General features: G+C 40.0%; 4 protein-coding genes across 5 annotated transcripts in view; 1 reads left to right on the forward strand and 3 right to left on the reverse strand.

The window, feature by feature from the left end:
- The window catches only part of LOC108162126 (discoidin domain-containing receptor 2), a 156055-nt gene that overhangs the window by 31508 nt on the left and 101324 nt on the right, over positions 1 to 23223 (reverse strand). The window contains exon 15 of one of the 2 annotated variants that reach the window (XM_017296706.2): positions 15808 to 16020. The exons of the other annotated variant lie outside the window; for it this stretch is intronic. Within the exon in view, the coding sequence (XP_017152195.1) occupies positions 16017 to 16020 (4 nt within the window). The 3' untranslated portion in view covers positions 15808 to 16016. Of the gene's footprint in view, positions 1 to 15807; positions 16021 to 23223 lie in introns of those variants that run through there. 2 annotated transcript variants of the gene reach the window in all.
- LOC108162135 (uncharacterized protein CG1339) lies at positions 6983 to 10299 on the reverse strand. The gene is made up of 2 exons (XM_017296716.2): positions 7252 to 10299; positions 6983 to 7193 (listed from the first exon to the last, which is right to left on the reverse strand). The coding sequence occupies exons 1-2, from the start codon at positions 8329 to 8331 to the stop codon at positions 7008 to 7010; spliced, it is 1266 nt and encodes a 421-aa protein (XP_017152205.1). The 5' UTR covers positions 8332 to 10299; the 3' UTR covers positions 6983 to 7007.
- Positions 10763 to 11570, reverse strand: LOC108162146. The gene has a single exon (XM_017296727.2). It carries the CDS (start codon positions 11511 to 11513, stop codon positions 11241 to 11243), a length of 273 nt encoding a protein of 90 aa, XP_017152216.1. The 5' UTR covers positions 11514 to 11570; the 3' UTR covers positions 10763 to 11240.
- LOC108162142 lies at positions 11691 to 12484 on the forward strand. Its single transcript, XM_017296724.2, has one exon. It carries the CDS (start codon positions 11789 to 11791, stop codon positions 12155 to 12157), a length of 369 nt encoding a protein of 122 aa, XP_017152213.1. The 5' UTR covers positions 11691 to 11788; the 3' UTR covers positions 12158 to 12484.

The following is a 23223-nucleotide window of genomic DNA, read 5'->3' on the forward strand; positions in this document are numbered from 1 at the left end:
AATATATATTTATTGTGTGGATTCAATTTATAGAACCCTTCGAAAAAGGGCTCTTTGGATGTGCATTCAAATGTTCAGCATATGTTTGCATTTCCCAACAATATGCCCATTGTTTTTACACCACTGTTCTCGCACACACACACACACACACAGACGGGTATGTGTGTGTGTGTGTGAACTCTCGTTTCAAACTGCGAACTGTAACCAAAAAGGACTCTCTTTCTCTCTGTAGGCAGCCTCTAGCACTGCGATGTGATGGCAAATGAAAACTAAACACAATTAAAACTAACGAACCTGGCAAAATTTACACAAAATAAATTTTGTTTTAAATGTTATGAGGCTCATCATATTGGGGCGAAGAGGCAAGGGGTGGCAAGGGTGGCAGGGGTGGCAGGGGGGCGGTATAGTGAGTGTGTGGGAGAGTGCTGTTGCTGCACTTTCCTGCCATTGCTGCTGCTGTTGGTTCTAGTTGATTTAATTAAATGCATTTGAATGCAAAATGCCAGTGCAATGCGTGTACGTACCGCCGGGGTTTTCTCTCAAAAACCATCACCATATGTGTGGTTTACAGATATATAGATACACACACATACAGAACATGCTTTGATACATGCATGCGTGGCGTTAGTTTTGTAACTAAAAACAAAAACAAAAGCAAAAAGCGGAAATAGGAAGCTTATGGCTGGCGCTGCTGCTGCTGCTGACAGCGCCCTCTGGTGTTATTTTATGGAACAAAATATGTGAAAGTCATCTAAGGGCCAAGCGGGGGCGGTGGTGGGAAGGGGCCATAAAAGAGTTCCTGGATATACATTTTCATAATCTAAAATGGAACACGCAACAGCAGCCAGTGGAAATCCAGTGCTTCTCTTCCGAACAAATAGCTGCGGGTTAAATTTAATCAAAAAGTGTATACACTACGTAACATATCACATTTCCAGTTATATCCAATTGTTGCCATAGTGTGCGAGCGAGAAGGAGAGAGAGAGGGAGGCAGGGTTACGTGGAAGGATAGGCTTAAAGTCAATTAAAATGTGAATATTCCCCCAACAACCAACCGTTGAGTGCAGTGGCAATGGCAGTGGCAGGGGCAGGGGCTGTGGCGGTGGGGGGAGGGGGAGGGCCAGTAGAGGATTGTGTCCCTAATTCCTGACTGGAGTGGAAAAATATGTCATCCTGCTGGCTATAGTGGATGGTTGATTGATCTTTGGGGATATTTTAGGGGCAATTTTAATGGAATTTATACTGGATTAAAGTTTAAAATTATCAAAAATACAAGAGATTGAAGAACATCTCTTGTTGGGGATTTATAACTCAATCAAATTTGAGTGGAAAAACTCTTTGGGTGATTGCAGATTTTAAGAAATAAATTATTCTAAAATGATTTGATGACAATTCAAGGAAAATAATTCATTTGGGGTGGAAACTATTGAAAATTAATAGAATTTGAAATAACAGTCGGAAGAAATGCTATAATTTAGAATTTATTTTAGCTTTCTGGCATTTTTTTATTTTTAGTAAACTAAAAAATTGAGACTAAAGCATCTAAAATCTTTTAGAATTGAATTAAAAATTAAAAACAAATTAAATAAAAAATAAAAAATAAATGAAATTAAAAAAAACATTTTTAGGTATTTTAATTGAATTTAGAAGCTAAAAAAGTGAACAAATTAATATATAATTTTTTAGCATTAAAATTAAATTAAACTAAAAAAAATATCATATTTAGGTATAATATTTTGATTTAGAAGCTAAAAAAGTGAAAAAAAATAAATCTAAAATCTTTCAACATTAAAATTAAAATTAAATTGAATTAAAAAATAAATGAAATGAAATTAAAAAATATCATATTTAGGTATTTTAATTTAATTTATAAGCAAAAAAGTGAAAAAATGAATCTAGAATCTTTTATCATTAAAATAAATTACAAACTAAAATTAAATTAATTAAATTAAAAAATGTAAGTTAAGTTGAATAAAAAATATCATGTTTAGGTATTTTAATTTAATTCGTAATTTAATTTAAATTTCTGATAAAATTAAATATTTCTATTTGGGTACTTTAATTTAATTTAATTGAACTTTAATATTTGAATGCTGCCATCTTAAGATATAGATTATGTACAAAATATATGAATACTCGCATCAATAAATTATGCTTTGCCACAGAAACACAATAATCTATATGTGACATTCATTGCTTCAATGGAAATAATACTTTTGTCTGACATTCAACCCAAAATAGATTTCCATTGTTTGAATTATTAAATTGAAATTCAAGGTAAAATCCTCTAATAAATACCGCCATCATTTGCATAAGCAAATAAGTTCGCAGGAAATAAGCTTTGATGTTGCAATGCCTTTTGTTTCAATTATGAACGTAATTCAATTACGGAATTAAGCATTCTGCCGGCCGGCCTTCACGAGAAGTTTCCGGCGAACTCAAGAGCCATTTACAAGTTAATTTAGCCGGAAAATGCTTTTTGAGAGAAAATACAACCAGAAAGCGCCAAAGAAAGTGCTGGAGAATGTATCTAAGCCAAAGGCCAGGCCTCATTGCAAAATCATTGGAAAAGTTTACGATTATGGTAGTAGTAATCGGACACCAGATGGATACACCTGATGGATGCTCCCACTGGCTACTGGCTGCAGAAATATGATAAACGGATAAACTGGAGCAAATTTTTCACGACTGAGCGAACAGAGAAGTGAAGTATCCTGCAGCTGACACTACTATTATTAGCCACGGGAAGGACTCGAAGGAGGTGCCGTAACAATATTCAAAATTTAATTGAAGACAGTAGAGAGCGGAGCTCTCTCTGGCACTCTCTGTGAAAGGCATTTGGGGGCAGCCTGGCATAACTAATTGAATGCATAATTTACAATTAAGTACGTAAGCTACTTTAATATTTATGTCTATAAAATGCAGACACACACAGAATCTACAGGACACAGAGGGAGAGTGAGAGTGAGAGAGAGAGAGACAGGGCCCCAGAGGAGGAGCAACACCCTCCATTATCGACCATCATTTGTGCCAACTGCAATAAATGTCAATTATTCATGAATTTTCAATAACTTCAGAGTCCAGAGGCAGGGAAAATAGAAAAGTTTCCTTTTCATCGCTCTTTTTTCAAGGGGTATCGAGAGGGTATGCCAGGTAGAGTGTTTAACTATTTAAAAAATACTTAAAAAATCAAAGAAATCGTTATGGGATCCATAGTTTTTAGAGACAAGAGTGTATTACTTTTTACAATTATATATAGGATGATATTGGATACTTTAAAGTCGAGAGACTTTTGGGGTACATGAATCTTTCCTTTTTCCCTGTTCTTTTTTTTTTTAATGTTGTCTGAGCTTCGGAAAACTTTTTAATAATATGTAAATATGACCAAGAGATAGAGGGAGATAGTTGTGGAGAGTAAAAGAGACAGAAAGAGAGAGTGGGTGAGAGGGAGGTAGAGGAGAAGACATCGACATCGACATTGGCGTTAACTAAGGAGCACATAAAATATGATGGCCAAACAAAATGAAAGAAGAGAATTACTCGAGCGGCAATGACAGAGAGAAAGAGAGAGTAGGAGAGAGAAGGAGAGAGAGAGAGAGTGGCACCGAGACGCCAAAAGCAAACAAGTTTTCCGTCGTCTGAAACGTGCTCAAAATGTCGCTCGTTGTACGGCCAAGGGGGGAAGCTGGGAGGCTGGGTCGGGAGGGGGGGTGTCCATAGAGTAGTTATATAATGGTGAATAATTAACAGTTATTAATAATGACAAAAGCAGCTGGCGCCGTATTTTCGACTTCGAAAGCAGCTTACAAAATGTGTAGCATACTTTTTCGGGCAGCGAGCCTCCCAAAGCCAAAGAGAGAGAGAGAGCACTTTTTGATTTAAAATTCACCGCCAATAATAATAAAAATAAATCATTCTCTACCTCCCCGTCGCATACGCCCCGGCCCCCCCCCCTCGTACACGCAATGTTTTAGTGGGACTTGGCCGCGCGTGCGGCGGCAAAAGTTTTTCTGTTTTTGGTGACTTTTGCTTAATAATTTGCCATAACTTATGACAGCACTGCTGCGTCGTCTTTATTATTGAATTTTAGCCTCTGCCCCAACCCCCCACAGACCCCATGAAAAGCTAAACCCCGAATCCCGCTATTGCGAACCTCCAGCTATGGATAACCCACTGCCATGCCCCCCACCCCTGGATCCACCCAATTTAAACTTTATGCCAAAACGTTTTTGAATGCTTAATTAGTTGGTGGAAAATACGAATAGGAGTGCGAGTAGGGGTCTCCCTCCCTCTCTCCCTCTCTCTCTCTCTCCAGGCAACAGGATAGTTCCCGGCGTTGAATGGGGTCTATTTTTCATTCGGGGATGAGTTTGTTGGGGATTTAAGGGGGGGATGGGGCTAACGATCTAATTTGTGTGTTTTGTGCTTCGAGAACATATTTCATTTTATTGACATTATTAAATTTAATGGCAAGCACTTTTGCAGGGATGGAATTGGGGGCTTCGGAGCTGGAAGATTGAGATTCGTTCCTTCAGATGCCTATAAATAATATTTCTCTTCTTAAATCTTCGTCTATTCCATCAAAGAAATGTTCCCAGGCTTTGAATAGAGTTTCGAAAGAGTGTTTTGGGCTTTATTTTGTACTTGAGATTCGAATACAGGTCTTTAAAGGTCAGAATTGTATAGAGCCAGTCCTTTTTGGGACGAAGAACCCCTTTCTACCTATTTTCTGGTTTTTCAAAGTCCCTCTATCAATGTTTCTCCCAAACACAGTGCCTCATCAATCTCTAAAAGAGGCTGCCCTGGAACCATTTTCTCCCTTGGAACTGGTTCGAGCTGGTTCCAATTTATTGAAGTGCCTGGAACCGAAAGCCGAAAGTCCTCATCCCTGGATTGCTGTAATACATTTTCTCAGGCAGAACAAAGCCTTCAAATGGTTGCCCATTTGGGCCCCGCCCCCCCACCTCAATCTGCCCTTCAAACCCACAGATATGTCTCCACCCCCTCTCCTCTCTCTGTGTGTGTGTGGGGGGGGGGGGGGGGGGGGGGGGGGGGCTTTTACACCTTGCCGAAATGGTTCCAGCGGCGGCAGGAACAACTGTGCCCACATTAAACTCAATAAAATAAATGTGCAGCCATAAATTATACAAAGTGCGTCACTTACATACACACACACACACAGACACAGAGACACACCCACGCATACACTCGAATATTCGAAGCAGCAGCCCCAAAAGCAGACTATGCAAAAATTCGACAAGTGCCACAATTTTTTATGCAAAATAATCCTTTCTGCCAGACTGCCGGCCGTTTTGCCGCCTCTTTCCCTCCTCCTCTCACGCTCCTCCTTTTTTGCGCCATTGATGAATTATAGCAAATTAATTTTCCACTAAAAAGGCGACAAAGCCATAGGCATATAGCCACGCCCACGCCCCTTTCTGAGGGGGGGGGGGGAGGGGGAGCTGCTCTTATCAGAACATTTGCATGGCTGACGTCGTCGTCGAAGTCGTTGCCTAGGCAAACAGTTTAAACCATATCAAATTCGAATTCGCATAAATTTCCCAAAGTCTGAGAGAGCGAGAGAAATCGATTCCCCGCAGGAAGTGCCGCCCTCCCCCTCCCAAGAGTTGCTCCATTTTTCCACGTCTCTGGATTGCGGGGGGGGGGGGGGGGGCAGGGCCTGCCCTCGCAGATGAGTTGTGGGCGATGGACGAAACTCCAACCAAAGTCTAAATCGATTATTATTTTATCGTCTATGGGGGGCTGCCGGCACGTGGGGGTCCGGACTCCTTTGTGGGGTTGTAAAAATAAATTTAAATGTACCGTCAAAATGTATCCAAAAATTGAATATTTCACGTACTCTCGGGCTTTTTTTTTGTTGGCCAAAAAGTAAACCGTCAAAAATGGTACGTGACTGTTGATTGTTTGAACTGTTGCTAGTCACACGATGGAGAGTCCCCGCCCTCCAGAGGGGGGTCCATTGAGTGGGTGTCAGTGTGGGGTATGAGAGCTGCTGGATGATAAGTTCTTGATAAATGGCGTGCGAAAGTGTGGGCCTGACAGATGCTTGCATGAATTTTGTCGGAGAGTTTGAAATATAGCGAAAAAAGAGGCCACAGAATGGAAATGTAGTCGAATTGAAGAGTCATTGATGATTGGATGGTTTTAAGGTGGGGGGAAAAACTATTTCGAAATGCTTCAACATGAGTGGAAACACATTTTAATGGCTAGAGAAATCGGTAAAGTTATCGTTTTCCATGCAATTACATGTCGATCATTTTGTTTGCTTTAAAAATTGAACTTATTTGGAAAATAAAACCATATTCCATGATATTTTGATGGATTAAAACAGTTATTTTAGAAAAATATTTGGAACTGCGCAATGAATAATCGATAAGTGTTCTATTAAACAACGATGTAGCATTTTCTAACTAAAAGTTATCGATTGACGACTAGTTGTTGCCTAAAAGTTATCGAAAAGAGTTAGCAACGAATATTTAGCACTCAAAAAACATCGATAAAGTTCGATAAAGAAACGATTACATGTCGATCATGAAATAAAACCATATTCCATGAGATTTTGATGGATTGAAACAGTTTATACTTGGAATTAAACCAAAAGTAATCGATTAGCGTTCTACTAAACATCGATATACCATTTAGTTATCGATTAACGATTAGTTGTTGCCTAAAATTTATAAAAAAAATGTTACTTTAAGCATCCAGCGAATATTTATCTTCCTAAAAAGTATCGATAAAGTTCAATAAATAATCGATAAACACAATGGTACGGAAAATTATCGATTTGGGGTGTGTTCAATAATCGATAGGAGAAAATCTATCGATTAAATTTATGAAGCCATCGAATTTTTCGATTAATGATGGAATAATCACAATAAATAATTAAATTCTCACAGAACTTTGTTTTATTTATGAAAATAATCGCACATATAGACTGCTTATAGATCGTATATAATTTTCTCCCCCCTCCCCCCTCTACTCCTGCTCTACTTGTGCGTTGCACACTCATTGATGGGATAGTCACCACACGATAGGGTGTACTGGATAAAAGACAGAGCCGTAAGGATGGCCGTCAAGAGATAATCAAAGGCGAAGCCTCGATCGCAGGTGGTGCCCAAAATAATCAAATTCTGCAGAGGTTCCAGCTTCTGATGGATGATCAGCGAGGTGTGCTATGGAAAGCCAATCGATTAGGACTCTTTGAGGGCCGAAAGAACTTCCAGAACTCACCTCGTTGTAGAGGAGCTTTGTGGCCTGAGTACGAGAGGGGGCCTTCCTAATGTACAGCCCATGAATGATGACAATCTGCTGCTGCATCACGAGCTCTGCATCGCGCAAACGATCCGTGCAGAGTCCAATGAGCAGGACATACAGAAGGGGAATGAAAACGGGACCCAGACACCCATCGGCAATGATGTAGAGCTTGTTCTCGAGCTCATCCTCCCCGAACATGATGCACTCGATGAGCAGCTCCAGTTTGAAGCTGCAGACAAAGATCATCAGGTAGATGGAGGTGGACAGCCACGAGAGGCTGTCGTTGATGCTTCGATGGAGATTATTGATGCGCAGATGGAGCTCAAAGAGCAAGAACAGACGCCGATGATAGCGGCCCAGGATCCTCTGCCGATCCTTGTGATCGTCGATGAAGCGCTGCAGGAATGTGGTGATATTCCGGTACCAATTGAGCAGCAGCTGCTGGTAGAGGAACCAGCCCATAAAGCAGTACTCGAGGAGCATCCAATAGAGGAGATTTATGAGCAGAAAGTAGGTCTTGTACAAGTACGAACTGATGTGCACGTAGAGCAGGAAAAGCTTCAGGAAATACACACCCAAAAGACTCGCATCGCAGTGGTAGATGAGGCCAAACTTTTGCTCAATCTCCTCCGATATCTGAAGGATCTCATTCACCGTCTGCCTCACGAATATTCGGTCCCGTTTGAGGTGCAAAAAGATGACCAGTCGCCGAAAGACATTGTATTCGATGCCCTGTGAAAAGATGCCCATCACAAAGTTCTGGGCACTGCTCTTCTCCACGAGCGAGTAGTGAATGTAGACGGCCAGAAGCATTACAAAGTACACGAGATATTGGCTCGCGATGAGCACTATCTTCAGGATAATTATCAGCTTGTACACTATCCGATTGTACTGTCGTTCCTCGAGGCGTCCGGCGCATGGGTTCCACTTTGCCCTGAAGAAATTACAGCCGTAGGCGATGCCGTAGAGAAGCCAAGCGGTGGACTGTAGGAAAATTCGATAACCCACATGCGTGGGTCTCTTCCGCTGTCGCTGATACTCCACTTTGTGCCACATTGTGGATGACTGGAGGGAATGACGGTGTTTTCCCGAAGGGGTTTTTTCGGTTATTTATTGGGAATGATGATGGATCCATTAGGCGAGTCATTTCCATAAATTAAGGCATTAGCTTTGTTTTGTCTGCAGAAAGGCTTTGAATGGAATTGTGTATTGGAAAAGCTATGGAAACGAATGGATAGTGGAAAAAGCTTCATATTTTCGACATTCAGGAGGATTTTTCGTCAAAAGGAGACACATTTTTCAAGAATAATGGAAAGCACTTTATATATAGGACATTCGGTAGGTAATTTTCATGGTTTTTTAGACCTGTGCTTCTAGAATTTCCTCAAGATGTTTGATGATGTTTTGGAAGTGCTGATGCTCCCCTAAATCGAGTGGATTAATACCCTGAATATCCCTACCGTTCAACGGCAAAACACCGAGTGAATTCGAGTCTTGGAATATTTAATTTTTAGGCTAAATTATAGCTGGTAATTAGTCCACTCTTTACGGATAATATCTTTAAACAAACGTGTACGAAAAGTACCCAAAAATATAAAATTTCCGCCGCAAAAAGAAAGCAAATGAACTGCAGGAAACACTAGAAAGCTGTTCGAAACGAGATAGAAAGTTCAATGCACCGCAAGGTCTTCCTTAGACGAGACTGAAAGGCAGACAGACAGGAGGCTATGCGAGAGGTTGGGTGTAAAATGAGTGCCCGGAAAATGCATCCATCGCCGCGGTTGCATATGGAAAAATGTGCGCTGAGGCATTGCCTAGACAACACAAAAACGCCATGGAAAATCCAGCACGAAAATCCTCATTCGCATGGCATCCACTCAACCAGGAGGCAGGAGGCGGGAGCCCGAGGGCCAGACCTCCATTCATCTCTAAGCCTCGGCGGCATCATTACGCACGTCACGGGGAAAATTGTAAATATATTTCTATGGCAGCGGCGGAGGCGGCAACGACTGTGGCACCCGTATTTTATGATATGATGGAAAAATCTCTACTCAGAATCCTCATGTTTCAATGGAATGAAAAATCTTAATGAATCCGCACAGAGCAGCCCACCCGCCTCACTTATGCCTAAAAAAAGTGAAGAGATTTGATATTTCTATGGGGATATGACCAAAATAGTACCAGAAATACCCAGAAAGGGTTAAGATGCGGAGGGAAAATTGATTTTTTAAAGAGAATCAAGGGTAGAGGAGGCGCTATGATGGGTTCCCGTTAGATTTGGGACTTTCTTCGTGCTATTTTTGTATCAATGAAGGCGCCCACCTCACACCCCTTGAACCCACAGAAGGTGCAGGGGTTGTCCGGCGTCGTGTCAAAGTGCATTTCCCAAAAATTTGCCACGACCTCCCATTGACAGCTGTTTTGTGTCTCGCCTACGATTATGAGACTGTCACAAAGGGGTGGTAGAGGGGGAGGGAGAGTGGGGGAGTGGTGCCTGTGACTAGATTGCAGTTATGGCGGGGCCCTAAGCGCCTTTTGGGTGCCACCGATCCACCCGCATTGCAGCATTGCACTGAACCCCTGGCACCACCCCCTCTTAAGCTTAAGCCTTGCATTCAGTGCCACCCACTAAATGAATTATGCGAGGGTTTCGGCCTAAGTGGGGTGCTGGGGTGCTGGGGTGGTGGGGTGTGTGTGTGGGATTGGTGATTAAATGCCCTCCCACCCAACGAGAAACACTTTTGTCTTTCATTCATTTTCCCATTCATTCGGGCTACAGATTTCTCATTCAATTTTCTGCGACGGGCAATATGACGGCTCTGGCGGCTGCTGCGATGTGCTCTGCTCTTTCAGCGGGGGCTTCTTTCAAGCCTCCTTCATTCCCCTGCTTCTCCTTTCACAGCATTGAATACTTTTTCGCAATTATAACTCGCTCACTCCGAAAAGGAGAGTACAAAAAAGTACAAGAGTTGAGGGCAACGACTAGAGGATACCCTGGTACTTTTTTGGAGCTAATTAAATGGATTTTATTTGTGAAAAATAAGGGGGTATATAAAGATTTTATTGATTTTTAAAGATTGGGAAAAGTGAAGGAGCAGATTTTTGAATACAAATTGTGTATAAAAATCTAAAATTATGTGTTTAAACTGTTTTTAAAGATATACAGGGATTGGGAAGACTGGAAATTTGGTAGATGGTGAGACTCGTCTGCCCCAATGGGAACGTATTTTGTACAAAAGCTGAAAAATGCCGGAAAAGCTTCTTCCTTCCAACTGTTCCAATATACCATTACGCTCTATCTACGTACAGGGTATGCAAGAAAAAAAAAAACACTCTACTACTCGTAGTAGTCTTGGAAGTGAGTTTCTGTTTCTGTTTCTGAAATGTTGTAAGCATTTTGCTCAAGTGGTTGGGGTGGTAAACGGCTTGCGGCTTTGCCTCAAAACTAGACAATGCCCCATGGACAGGGAGGGGCGGAGAGGGGAACGTTAAAAAACAATGAAGTAAAGGGAGAGAGAGAGGGGGAGAGGGGGAGACTGCAACGTTGCCAAATTGTTGAAAGTAGGCTAATAACTGCGGGTAAGACAGTGTCTTGAATGGCAAAGGAGTCTCTTGTCAAGTGAAGAGCCACACAATGCAGTCGAAACGAACGAAAGGAAAGGAACAGAACAGAAAGGAGCTTCTGTGGGGAAGGAATCTTTTGGGGAAAGTGAAACTGGGCTTTGGTTTTTGGACAGAAGCAAGAGGAAAGCCACAACGGTTATTGATGGGTTATATCTTTTATTTTCTCCCTCCAAGGCCCCCATAAGTCCCCTGTTAAACCCGATTAAAGCCCAATAAACCATCATTCTTATGATTCCTTATGCTCTTTATTCTGTAGTCTTCTTCTGTGACGCGGCTTTAATTATTTGTGTAGAACAGAGAAAGAGAGAGCCGGAATGCCTTGTAGTCTTCATCTGTTTGTTCTAGTCCTGCTTCTCGTCCTTCTTCTTGGGAGGACCTTCAGGGCTGTGAACAGGCTCCACAGCAACGATTGACTGCCCGGGCTGATCCTTCCGTGTGCTCTTGTACCAGATCACCGATATGATGCTGAAGACGAGTCCCAAGGCGATCCCGATGACTGCCAGGCCGGCCAGATAGGCCACATAGTGCACCTCCAGCATCAGATACGTCAGATAGTCAAGGATGGGCTGCACCACATAGAAGCAGACGATTTCAATGGGATTTAGCATAACCATTTTGCTTGCTGTTTGTAACCGGATCACAAAATACTTTGAACTGACTTTGAAACTGAAGGAAAAATCAGGGATACCTTTGAACTATGGGAAATCCCAAGGAAAACTCTGATCCGAGACGCCCTTTTCTTTGCTTTTCATCTCATAAGAACTGTCATTCGATTACACTATCATTTTCCATTAGAATTTTCCCCCTCCCCCCCACCACAAACAAACAACACCGCCACCCAGCAAAATTCTATTGTGAAAATTCCCATAAATTCTACAGCAACAAAAATATGGATTATTTGGCATATGTGGGAAAACGCACTGCCTTTTTCCACCGCGAACTCCGCTCGGACTTTGGGGACTTCATCAAGACCGCCGCATGCATCGCCTTTGGGGTAGTGCTGGGATGGATCGTCGGTCTCCTGGCCCTGGGCATCTACAAGGTGGCTCTGTTTCTCGGAGCCAAACCCAATGACTTGCCCGACCCATCGGATGAAAGTATCGATGCGGATCTGCTGGAAGGGCTTTTGACGGTGGATCCAAGGGAACGGCGGGACGATAGATGGCTGGAGGCGTACTGGGAGGCCCAGTATCAGCAGCGAAGAGTGCAGCTTCGACAGCAGGCGGCAGCAAGGAACCAATCAGCCGCGTCCACTTGAAAGTATCTTTCAAGCTCGCTCCTCTCCAGACAGTCTCGAGTGTCATCCACAAAAAAGCATGAGAGAGAGAGGGAGAGAGAGAGAGAGAGAGAGGGAGAGACTTTCTTTGTTCCTTTGTTCCTGCTGGCAAGAAGACTCTGCCAACGAAATCATTAGCACAATTTTCACCATCGATGCGGTGTCATGCAATGGCTTCAAGATTCAATTACCCTTCGAGGCACTGTGCCCCTCCCCCCCTCTCTCCATCTCGCCTCCGCCGTGTGGTCGTGTGTGACGACCGCCCCGGGCTTCAAATATTTAATAAACCATATCTTTGCTTTTTCCTTATTTTCGTCTTTGGCTCTGTTTTTGATTTTCACACACAAATAACTGGAGGCTATTTTCTGGCTCAAATTTTATATAAAATATGGGATAGAGATTTCCTGGAAGAGGAGCGTAAAGGTTGAAGGTCGAGACTTGGATTTGAATTTGAGTTCAATTTTTGAGACGTAGAATTACGACAGGCATTCAGAGGCAGAGGGAATTTCAAATGTGAAGAGATACACACGAAATTCTTTACTTTCGGTTCAAAATTGAATACAACAATTAAGAAAAAGCTTCTCCTTTAAGTTTTTTTTAGTTATCATGTAAAAGAATTACATCTTTTACATATTTTTTTGGGTGCCCTGTTACTCCGGTTGTCAAGAATTTTAGTACAATGGTAGATTTATATACATTAGTATTTATCGGTATTTTTTCATTGTATTTTAGGATTTTAATTATTTGTTAAATATTTTAATTGTCTTTAAATAAATTTCTAATATTTTTAGAACTTTGATATTTTTATAGAATTATATTATATTAAAGGTTTTCTTTTAGCATCTTTATTTTCTTTTAACAAATTTCTTGTATTTTATTTATTTTGTTGCTATTTTAATAGACCTTTGATATATTTGAGTATTTTGATTTATTTTTAATATCTCAAGTTTCTTTAATGAATTTCTATTTTTTTTTTGTATTTTAGTAACTTTCTTATATTTGGTAGTTTGATTGATTTATTAGTATATCTTAGTATTTTATTTATTTTTTTGGTTTTTTTAATAGAGATTTCGTTTATTTAAATATTTTCTTGTAGTATTTTCTTAAATTTTATTTTTTGAATATCTTGTATTTTAGAACTATAATATTTTGTTGCTGTTGTTATAGTATTTTGGTATATTTTAGTATTTTGATTTATTTTTAATATCTTAATTTTTTTTAATACATTTGTTTTTAACATTTTAGTTACTTTAGTATATTTTTATTGATTTATTTGTATATTTTAGTATTTCTGTTTTTAATTTAAAGGAATTGCTAGAATTTTAGTTTATTTTTGTTAATTTTATAGAATTCAAATTTTGGTATTTTTTTATATTTTCTAATTTAAGCATAACAATGCCTTGATTTTCTTAATTTTTGCTCTAACATGGAAGCTTACTATCCCAAAGGACATGCATCCTTCCGATGTATAACAAACCCTTGAACGAATTCAAAATACCCTTGAACTCTAACGATTACCGCATACATCAAAAAAATATTGATTGACAAAAGATACTTGTAAATCTTTGCAGTTGAATGACATGCACTCAAAACGGCACCCATGAATGCATTCAACTTGCAAGCGAGTCATTGAACCAGCCCAACCCCCATGCGTCCCCATGCATCCCCTTCCCCTCAAGCCCTTCATTAGCATTGAGAAAGGCACAGCGAATCGAATGGCAAGGCGGAGTGGAGTGATACTTCAAGCCCCAAATCAATGCGAATGCCAGACGACATGCACGATGGATGGATAGCGATTGCTTTTCACTCCCTGATTTTTTTCCCCAGTCGTCAATATATGCACTCGAATAACATAGCGCCCCTAGAGCGCGAAAAATTGTAAAAGCAAATGAAATAATATTTGTGATGCTCAAACAGAGGCACAAAAAAAAAAAAACCATAAGGAAGTGCAGCACAAGGTAGAGAAAATTGTTGGAAATTGAGCGGAGAAAATTCTACCAAAATCCAAGAATAGGGAGCTCTCTGAATCTTCAGAATAGAGTAATGAAAAAGTTCCCAAAATAAAGATATTTAAATTTTCCACAACCACGAGCATGGAATGGAATAAATTCCCAAAAAACGCCAACTTTTACCTCTCTGAATGTCAAAGTTTGAGCCCTCCTTAAAGTTTCGCTGCCCCTGTTTCTGGTTCGGTTATTTACTCCGTTAAGCACATTTTAATTTCCCCCAGGAAACGGCGGCTAAGTACGCAATCAGAAGGGAAAAAAACTAGCCATAAACTGAATTTAGCCAAAAAGATTCTCCCTCACCTAAAGGGATGTCATTTTGCCAAAACGCAAAATATTTGCCCAGAGAAAAAAAAGGAGGAAGCCAGACGCCATTGGTATGGTGCGGGCCAGGAGTAGGGCCAGGACCAGGACCAAAGGTTGAGTCAAAGGACAACGTCTTAAGTAGCAGAGGAGCGTGGAGGCATGGAGACAATTTACAGAGGGCGCGCATAGAGTTGCCAGAGTTCATAAACAGCATGGAACGGCGCTCGATGAAATGAGAAGCGATGAAGCAGTACGCGATGATGCTTTTACACGATGGGGTTTTTCTGGATGGTATTCGCATTATTTTCCATTGGATTCACATGGAAATCCAGTCATAGAAAATAATCCAACTGATTATTTTCCGATTATACTAAAATAAATACTAAAAATACTGAAATACTAAATTAACTAGAACTTCATCAAAATTAATTGAAATTTTTCAAAATCTTAAAAAATACCGAAAAATACTAAACATATAAGAAATCGATTAAAGAAGATTTAAAATACTGACATGATAAATATACAAAAAAATAGCAGATACTCAAAAACTATTTTCCGACAATACTAAAAATACTGAAATGCCAATTTAAGTAGAACTGCATTAAAATTAATTTAAAAACACTTAAATACTACAGTTTTCAAAAATACTAAAAAATACCGAAAAATACTAAACATAGAAATTGATTAAAGAAGATGAAATACTCACTTAATTAAAATACTTAAATGTACCTGAAATACTCAAAATACTAAAAGTTATTTCAAAAAGGACAATAGGAATGAAACATTTAAATAATTGAAAATATTGGAGAATTACAGGAGCCTACAAAATCTCCCATTGGTGGAAAATGCATCGTTCACATCTATTTATAGGAAAAGGGAAAAAACCAATGAAATAAAATTTATTTTGGTAACAAAATTGCGTGACACAACCAAGGATGGGGCCTGTGCCTTAAGTCTATGTCTAAGGAAGCCTCAGTAAATGGCAGTCGGCCAATGTGGCCGCATTCGCCGACTATATTAAAATGTTGTCATCCCAAAACACAAGCTCCACGGGGGAGGGATAGTCAGGGAAAGGGACAGGGAGCTAAGGGATAGATTGGTTTTGTCGTCATCGTCATCGTCTGGCGCAACGAAGCAACAAATAGCCAAGAAAAACAACAACAACAACAACATCAACGAGAAAACGGCCAAAGTTTCAGCGAGTGGCGGGAAAGTCGAAAGTTTTTCCCTGCGCTGCCAATGCAAAAACGAAAAACAACAACAACAAGCGACGGTGGAAAATTAAGTTTATGCGCCGCTGCCTTGGCAAAGGAAAGGCCTTTCGCCGAGCGGCGGCGCATAGCCATAGTCGTCGTCAGACGCGGTCAAATTAAAAGCGCATTGCAAATAGAAGTGGAAAGAGCAGAAAGTACCCTGTAGTGGCGGAGTAGCTGAGGAAAGCCTCAATAGTTCAGAGAATATGTAAAGTATTTACTTACTCGTTTTCTGGAATAATTCCCAACAAAAATTAGGTCTTAGCATTCGAAAACTCACCTGTAAAGAGAAGAGAATATATATTTATAGATAAGCATTTGAAAAAAGTATCCTTTTAAACCTAATAGTCCTTAGAAAAACATAAGCAATCTGTACCAATGCACAGAATGCCATTTTCCTTTCAAATGTTGAGAGTCTTAAAAGTTATATTCTCCTTTGAGTACAGGGTATCAATGGAAATGTAGCAACGTTTTTTTGTGCAAGGGGCGCGGGGAGTACCTAATGCAAAGCGGCGACTCTATCCAAAGGATGTCTCTGCACTTTTATTGCTTACACGTTGGCCTCAGGGCGAAAGGTGCAGAGGCAGAAGAAGGACTTGGAGACAGGTGCAAGAACCTGCAACGTAACTGGCAGAAGGAGCCGTAGAAAAAGGAGCAGGAACGGAACTAAGACCAGGAGGAGGAGCACCAGCCACTGAAGACCTAGAATCACAAGCAGGCGATGAGGCCTTTCCAGTATTTGCTCCATTTGTTTGACAATGTCGTCCATAAAGCGACATTTTCTCCCCCTTTCAATGGTCTGTCGTTTTTATTGCTTTTCCCTCTCTCTTCACACCCTTGCCTGCTGTGCTATCCACTGCGTATGCGTGTTTTTTCATCCGTATTTTGTGTATCTTTGCATTAATTTTCAAATATTTCCACCGTTTGACTGCCGCTTTTTGTGACTTTTGTAAATGGCAAATTTATTTATAGGTCTCTCCGATAGGCATCGCTCTCTCTCCATCAGGAGAAGGGGTTGCACTGTGTGGGGCTTGGGGGCTGCACTTTTATGGAGTTTGCTTTGGCTGTAAGCCAACAACTGTTTGGTGCCATTAGGAAGTTAAGGACTCGGGGAATAGGTCTTTAATGAGTTGTTGTTTGGAAAGGAAATGCAATGATTTTATTGACAGAGGATTAAAGATATAAGAGAATGGGGAACTATGTGATCGAATGGGTTAGATATCATCTAAATATTGCAGAAGAGTCTTACAGCTAGATCTACTTTTAAGAGCCTTTAACTAGCTTTTCTTTGTAGCACTTATTTATTTTTGGGGAAATATTTTGAATAGAAAAGATTTTGCACCTTGATTTCGGTTTTTTATTAACATTTCTTGGTTTTTCTTTTCAAGATCTGATGAAAAAAATTAAACATCGAAGTCGCAGTCGCCAAAAATATATATTTTTAAAGGTAAGTCATTCATTCATTAGCATTTCAAACAATTTCAGCCCTCTCTCTCTCTTCATTATTTCCTCTTTTAAATGTTGATAATATTCCCCGATATTTCCATATATTCTTCTTTGTTTCCCGCACCCAAACACTCCATCATTTTTTTTGTTGGTGCTTGGAAAAGTTCAAAAATGACAGTGCAACAGAGTCGTCATTGCGGCGACTCCTTCGTCGGCAATGCCACAATCCATCACAATCACAAAGCCAAATGCGGGAAGACAGAAACATTGGAGCAGAAGATACTCACACACACACACACCGAGAGAGAGAGAGAGGACACAGATACATCGCAGCAGCAGCAGCGGCAGCATTCAGTCAGCCAGTCAGAGTCGGAGCGGGTCTGTCTGTCATTCAGCAATAATACCACGAAACCACGGAAAACGCCTCCTCACAACTTTGCCGCCCCCGAAAATGTGTCCATATAAATGGATGTATGGCTACGATCTCTGGGGCATGGGGCTGGCGTTGGAGGTGGCTCCATGGAGGCAGCTCGCGGGCCCAGACGTCGGCTTACCAACCACATTTGTCATTTAAGCTCAAACCAAATGTAATATGAAAATCGGCTGCATGAGTGGGGAAATGTCAACGGACATTCTGTGCAGTGTGGCGGAGGCAGTGCCACTGCCAGTGGCAGTGGCAGAGTCGCACATACGCCATCATCTGGGGGATCGCTATGGGGGTGGCATGGTGGTTTCGGGTGGTGCTGCGGTGTGGTGGCTTTTGGTGGTTTTTCACTCTGTATTGTGTGGAATATCCTGTCAAGCTAATTTCCTTTGGGTGCTGCTGGTGCCTGCTGCCTGGCAGCTGTTTGGCAGCCCATTGAATCAATTCACCTGCATGCATAAAATATATGTATGTGCACCCCTGCCCCCTGCCCTCCTGCCACCCCTCGCTGACAAAATAAAAAGTAGAAGTAAAAACTTGTCTGCATATCGTGGATATATACGATATATGGCGGCGAACGGTGGCAAAATATTCCAAACATTGCATATTTTATAGTTTATTGACTGCATTTTGTGGCACCCCAAAAACACACACCAGGGGGATGGGGGGGAGCAGGAGAAGGTTGCTGGCCCTTTGGGTTTTCTATTTTGACTCTTTTTTTTTAAGCAGATATTTTGTGGAGTTCTAGGGTGTGCTCTCTACCGCACTGAATGTTTTATATTTTACCTTATAAAGTGTGAAAGATGGGTGGCTGAGGTCAATAGGTGAACTATACCCTCGTTCTATACAGAAATACGAATAGATGATGCATTTTAAATACCAAAGCATACTTCTTTTAGTACAAAGACCTTGATTTTTGGTTAATTAAGAGGTAGAATAATCATCTTTTGGCTTCAAGAACATGATCTATCATAGAACAAGTGGAATACCATAGCATTTTAAACACGTAAGGTGTTTTATGAACTATTCTCTGCTTAAAAAAAACTCATATAAGAAGTATAACCATACATTTTGGTTCCTTTATTATGAAAAAAGATATGAAATGGGAAAAAATTCTATACTCAACCGTTCCACAAATCAGAATTTTCTTTTCTCTTAACTTTACTAAATAAAATTCACTAAAATACAAAAATAATAAAAACAATAAATAAATAATAATAAATAAATTTAAAAAAAATTAATAATAAATAAATAAATAATAGAAAAAAATCAAATAAAATAATAAATCAATAATAAATATAAATAATAATAAATACAAAATAAATCAATAATAAATAAATGATAAATAGATAATAAATACATAATCAATAAATAAAAAATAAATAATAACTAAATAAATAATAATAATAATAAATAAGTTAAAATAAATAAATTATAATTCAATAATAAATAAATACTAAATCAATAATAAATAAATAAATAATAACTATATAATAAATAAGTAATAAATACATAATAAATAAATAATAAATAAAAAATAATAAATAAATAATAAATATATGATAAATAAATAATAAATTTATAATAATAATAAATAAAATAAAAAACTTCCAAAGTCTTAAAGGTATCACTCTAGGTTTTTATATTTCCTTTTATAATGATATAATCTACCTATGTAAATGATGAAAATCATTAAGAACCGGGGAATATAACCGAAGAATCTGGAAATATATTAATCTTAGCCTTGAAAAATCTCGATCTTTTTGAAAATTTGATCAATTTGATAAATTTGCAAATAATCTACTGATATTTTGAATAAAATTACAATTTGGGGAATGTTTTATTAAATTTTGTAGTTCCCTGATTACAGAGTATTCTTTAGTCTTTACACACAGCCTAGAGTATTACGACGCTGTTATTTCTTGTTTTTTGTCGCATAGTTGACATAAAATGAGCGCCATGTAGGTCGTTCCCAGCGGAGTACTCGGTGCTGCCCCCCGCAACAGAACCTTCCCAAATGGAAATCCTCCTCTTGCTCCTCTTTCGGCTCTATCTGCCCTTTCTGCCCCTTCTGCTCGGTGTGTGTGTGTACACTCTGTACGCTCGTATTTGTTCCATTTGCCATTTACCACCTTGACTTGTTTGCCAATTGCAGCAGAAACTCTGCCACTCGTTGGAGCAACGGTAACGTGTCGCAACATTTGGGAATTGTTTTGTGTTGCACGAGCACCATGCCCGCCACCCCCCGGCCATACAGACGTCCCATAATATCCATTCAAACAGGAGGATATAGGGATATATATATGTTACATCGTGTGGGTGCAATTTACATGCATTGGTAGGAGCCAGGGTGGCCGCCCCGTTCCTGCTCCTCCAGTCATGGGAATGGGGACTGTGGGACAGGGTCTCCTCCTGTGTGGCATGTGTTATTAAAATTTATGTGCGAAAAAGGTGTTGAACACCGGACATGGGACAAGAGTCGTGGGACAAGGGACATGGGACATGGGGACATGGGGACATGGGGACTGTGTGTGAAAGCATCTCTCAAATAAACAGCAGAAAATACAACTTTTTGGTCACAGGAAAGGGTTTGTTAACCTTTTAAGCAACGAAAATATAAACAAAATGTGGATACAATCAAAGAACAAAATGTGAAAAAATATTTCCGAAATTCAAATTTTATTGAAAATATACATTTTTATTTTTTAAATGGAAATTGTACCTACCCTAAAGAAATCGGTATATAAATCTCATCTGGGAACTAAATCAGATTTTATTTTTTAAAGGCAACAAAGTGGAGTGTCCTTGAAGGACCTACCCCCTAGTCGCTGGGCTCCTTCTTGCCTCAAGTTCTGTGTTTGGTTTTGGCATACAACAAAGAAAAAAAAACAAACACAAAAGCAAAGAAAAAAGAAAAAAAAAAAGGAAAAGCTTAAAGCAAATATGACCGCCTGTAAAGCCAGTGTAAATATGGTCAAGGATGTGTACGATTGTACATGCAATGTTGGATCCCGAACAGAGCCCCCATATAGACTCGCAGGCAAGGCTACCCAGGGGGTAGGCCTGCTCTACAGAGGGGATTTGTGCACTTTGGGGGGAGGCAAAGCCGAAGAAAGGGCAAGCGATTGGGTCGCTTATTTCGAATTTACTGCCATTAAATCATAGGTTTTTTTCAGGATTTATGGATCGAAAGATACGCGAGAGAACGTGAGAGTCTTGCCATCATTCCCCCCTTTATTTATAGGGTATCCAAGTATCGTTGTAGCCTGTTCATTCCCGCTCCCTGCACTTGCCTCTTGGCAGTGGTGGGGGCGGGGGCCTACAAGTATTTGCATGTCTGCAATTTGTTGCATAGCTGCATTTTTGAGCCATTTCTGCTGCTGCCTTTCGAGTGGGGGGTAATTAAGAAAGCAGAAAAGCGAAAGGCCGACCCAAAGGAGCCCATGAAAACAGCCAGAAGGAGAATGTAACTCGAGGCCAAAGCCTAGAGGCAATCCAGAGCCCAGGGGCTTGGGAAAATACAGAGAAAAAGGTAAAAGAACCTACGGGTAGAAGAGTTTTATTTAAAATAAAAATACCATTAGCTGGACAGAGATTTAAAGTTGCAGAAGAGGCTGCCGTCTGCTCATTTCTCATTTTATCAGTGGCCAAACAGCAGCAGCAGACGACATTTTTCCCTTTGGTCAGAAAGATAAGCCAGCAGCAGGGGACAGAGTGAGAGAGAGAGAGCTCTCTCTATCTCTATGTCTATGTGCATGAGAGAAAGCGTTATCCAGTTGCTGTTTACACCTGCTGCACATTTTCGGCTTGATGCTCACAACTTTTCAGTTTACTTTTTGGATGTATGTATATATTTTTGGATATTATAAACCCTTTGACATCCACTGGATGCTGCTGATGCTGCCAGGCGGCAGCCAGGATACAGCAGGCCACCGACTTTATCTACCATTCCGTGCAACACACTCTGTGTGTCTCTGTGTTTCCTAGTTTTCGCCTGGTTTTAGCAGCAGAGAGCTGTCACTGTCAAAGTGACTGTCAACATGTCATTCAAAATGAAAATTAACAACAAAATATGCAAACGGACAACAGGGCCAACAGGGGTACCACTTCCGGGGCCAAACTTTTGGGGGCAAACAGCAGGCGCCACTAATCAATAGATCAGGAGGGAAAAATCCCTGAAAATTATGATATTGAAAATGCAAAAATTTACAAGTTGAGAGATGGCTGAGGGAAAGTGGAAAATGTGGGAAAAGGAGGGCCATAGACAGGAAAGTTATAGGGATTTTTTAGAGTTAAGAGATAGGACGGAGATAGGAAGGATGGAGACATACATAGATATGACTTTAATTCTATTTTTGTATTTATTTATATATTTTTTATTTATTTTTTAATTATTAAGGCTTTATATTTGATTATAAAATAATAATACAATTTGTTATTTGCTTTGATTCATTCAAATATTCATTAATGGACATTTGTTATTTTTATTTATTATATTTTTTGCGAAAAAATTCCGAAAAAAGTATCCTTTAATGGACAATTTTTTAATTTCTTGGAAACCCCCACAGATCTTTTTCTAGAGCTTCTAAATCCACACATTTCTATCTTTTGTGGCGCCTTTTCAATTTGTAGCTGAATTTACCTCAACAATCATCATCTTCAGATGTGGGAGAAGGGACAGAGAACGTGTTTCAGGGTAGAAGAATGGCTGGGAGAAGGGAGAGTATGGGAAGAGTGGGAAGGACTTTTCTTACATAAACCATAAATGATTTACATGCAGCGTCGCCGTCATCGTTGTTGCAGCTGGCAGCACTTTTATCAACATTTCCTGCCGACAAACAGAGAAAATGGAGAGGCGGGGAATGGAGGAGGTGCAGGGTGGTGACAGAGAGAAACAGAGAAACCGGATGAACGGAGATGCGGAGAAATGCTTCCATGTGAAGGAAGTTGAGAGAACCACAGGATATGGAAATACTCGTAAAACAGAAATGGATATACTGTAGGGGAGAGCAGAACCCTAGAGAATCCTGCCTCATGAATTGAGAGCCCTTGGGCCCGAAAAAGTGTAATGCATTTTTCAGTTTGTGGTCTTTAAAATTGAGAGCAAAAAGGCCTAAAAGTGCGATACTTTTGGGTTGATTCTTGGATGAAATTCTAGCTTTGAGAAATTTTTATAAAATTTCAAATATTGGATTAATGTTTTTAAGGTATTGTTTGGAAATATTAAAAGGTTTTTTTTGGGAGACATTTAGTAAAAATTTACTTTTTCTGAAGGCAGCATTGAAGAAAGTGGCACATATAATGATGCTGCTTGCTCCAGAGTCCTATCCATCTCCCATTTCCCCCACAGACGCCTCTCCATTCTCTTCTTCCCTCCTTCAATGTCTAGCGGGGTGTACGTTTGCACTGTCCAAATGTGCAGAAACCAAATACACTCTTCAGAATACCCTTTGCATACCCATTCTTCTCCCCCTGCCGCTCCCTCCTTTCTACTTTCTCCTTTCGCCACTCGCCCCTCTTTATATTGTATAACGATGCAGTTGTTTTTTTTGGCGCTTCTTGGCCTTTTTTTTTCTGGCGTTGCTACCAAACAAAACCCCTTATCAGCGAGCC

This window comes from Drosophila miranda, chromosome 4 (assembly GCF_003369915.1).
Source record: "Drosophila miranda strain MSH22 chromosome 4, D.miranda_PacBio2.1, whole genome shotgun sequence".
NCBI classification, from domain to species: domain Eukaryota; kingdom Metazoa; phylum Arthropoda; class Insecta; order Diptera; family Drosophilidae; genus Drosophila; species Drosophila miranda.

Excerpts from the sequence above, each read along its gene's own strand:
- LOC108162146 (XM_017296727.2), bottom strand. The coding sequence starts at position 11,513 with ATGGTTATGCTAAATCCCATTGAAATCGTCTGCTTCTATGTGGTGCAG.
- LOC108162142 (XM_017296724.2), top strand. The coding sequence starts at position 11,789 with ATGGATTATTTGGCATATGTGGGAAAACGCACTGCCTTTTTCCACCGC.
- LOC108162135 (XM_017296716.2), bottom strand. The coding sequence starts at position 8,331 with ATGTGGCACAAAGTGGAGTATCAGCGACAGCGGAAGAGACCCACGCAT. Across the intron at positions 7,194-7,251 it reads CAAAGCTCCTCTACAACGAG|CACACCTCGCTGATCATCCA; the intron begins GTGAGTTCTGGA and ends GGCTTTCCATAG.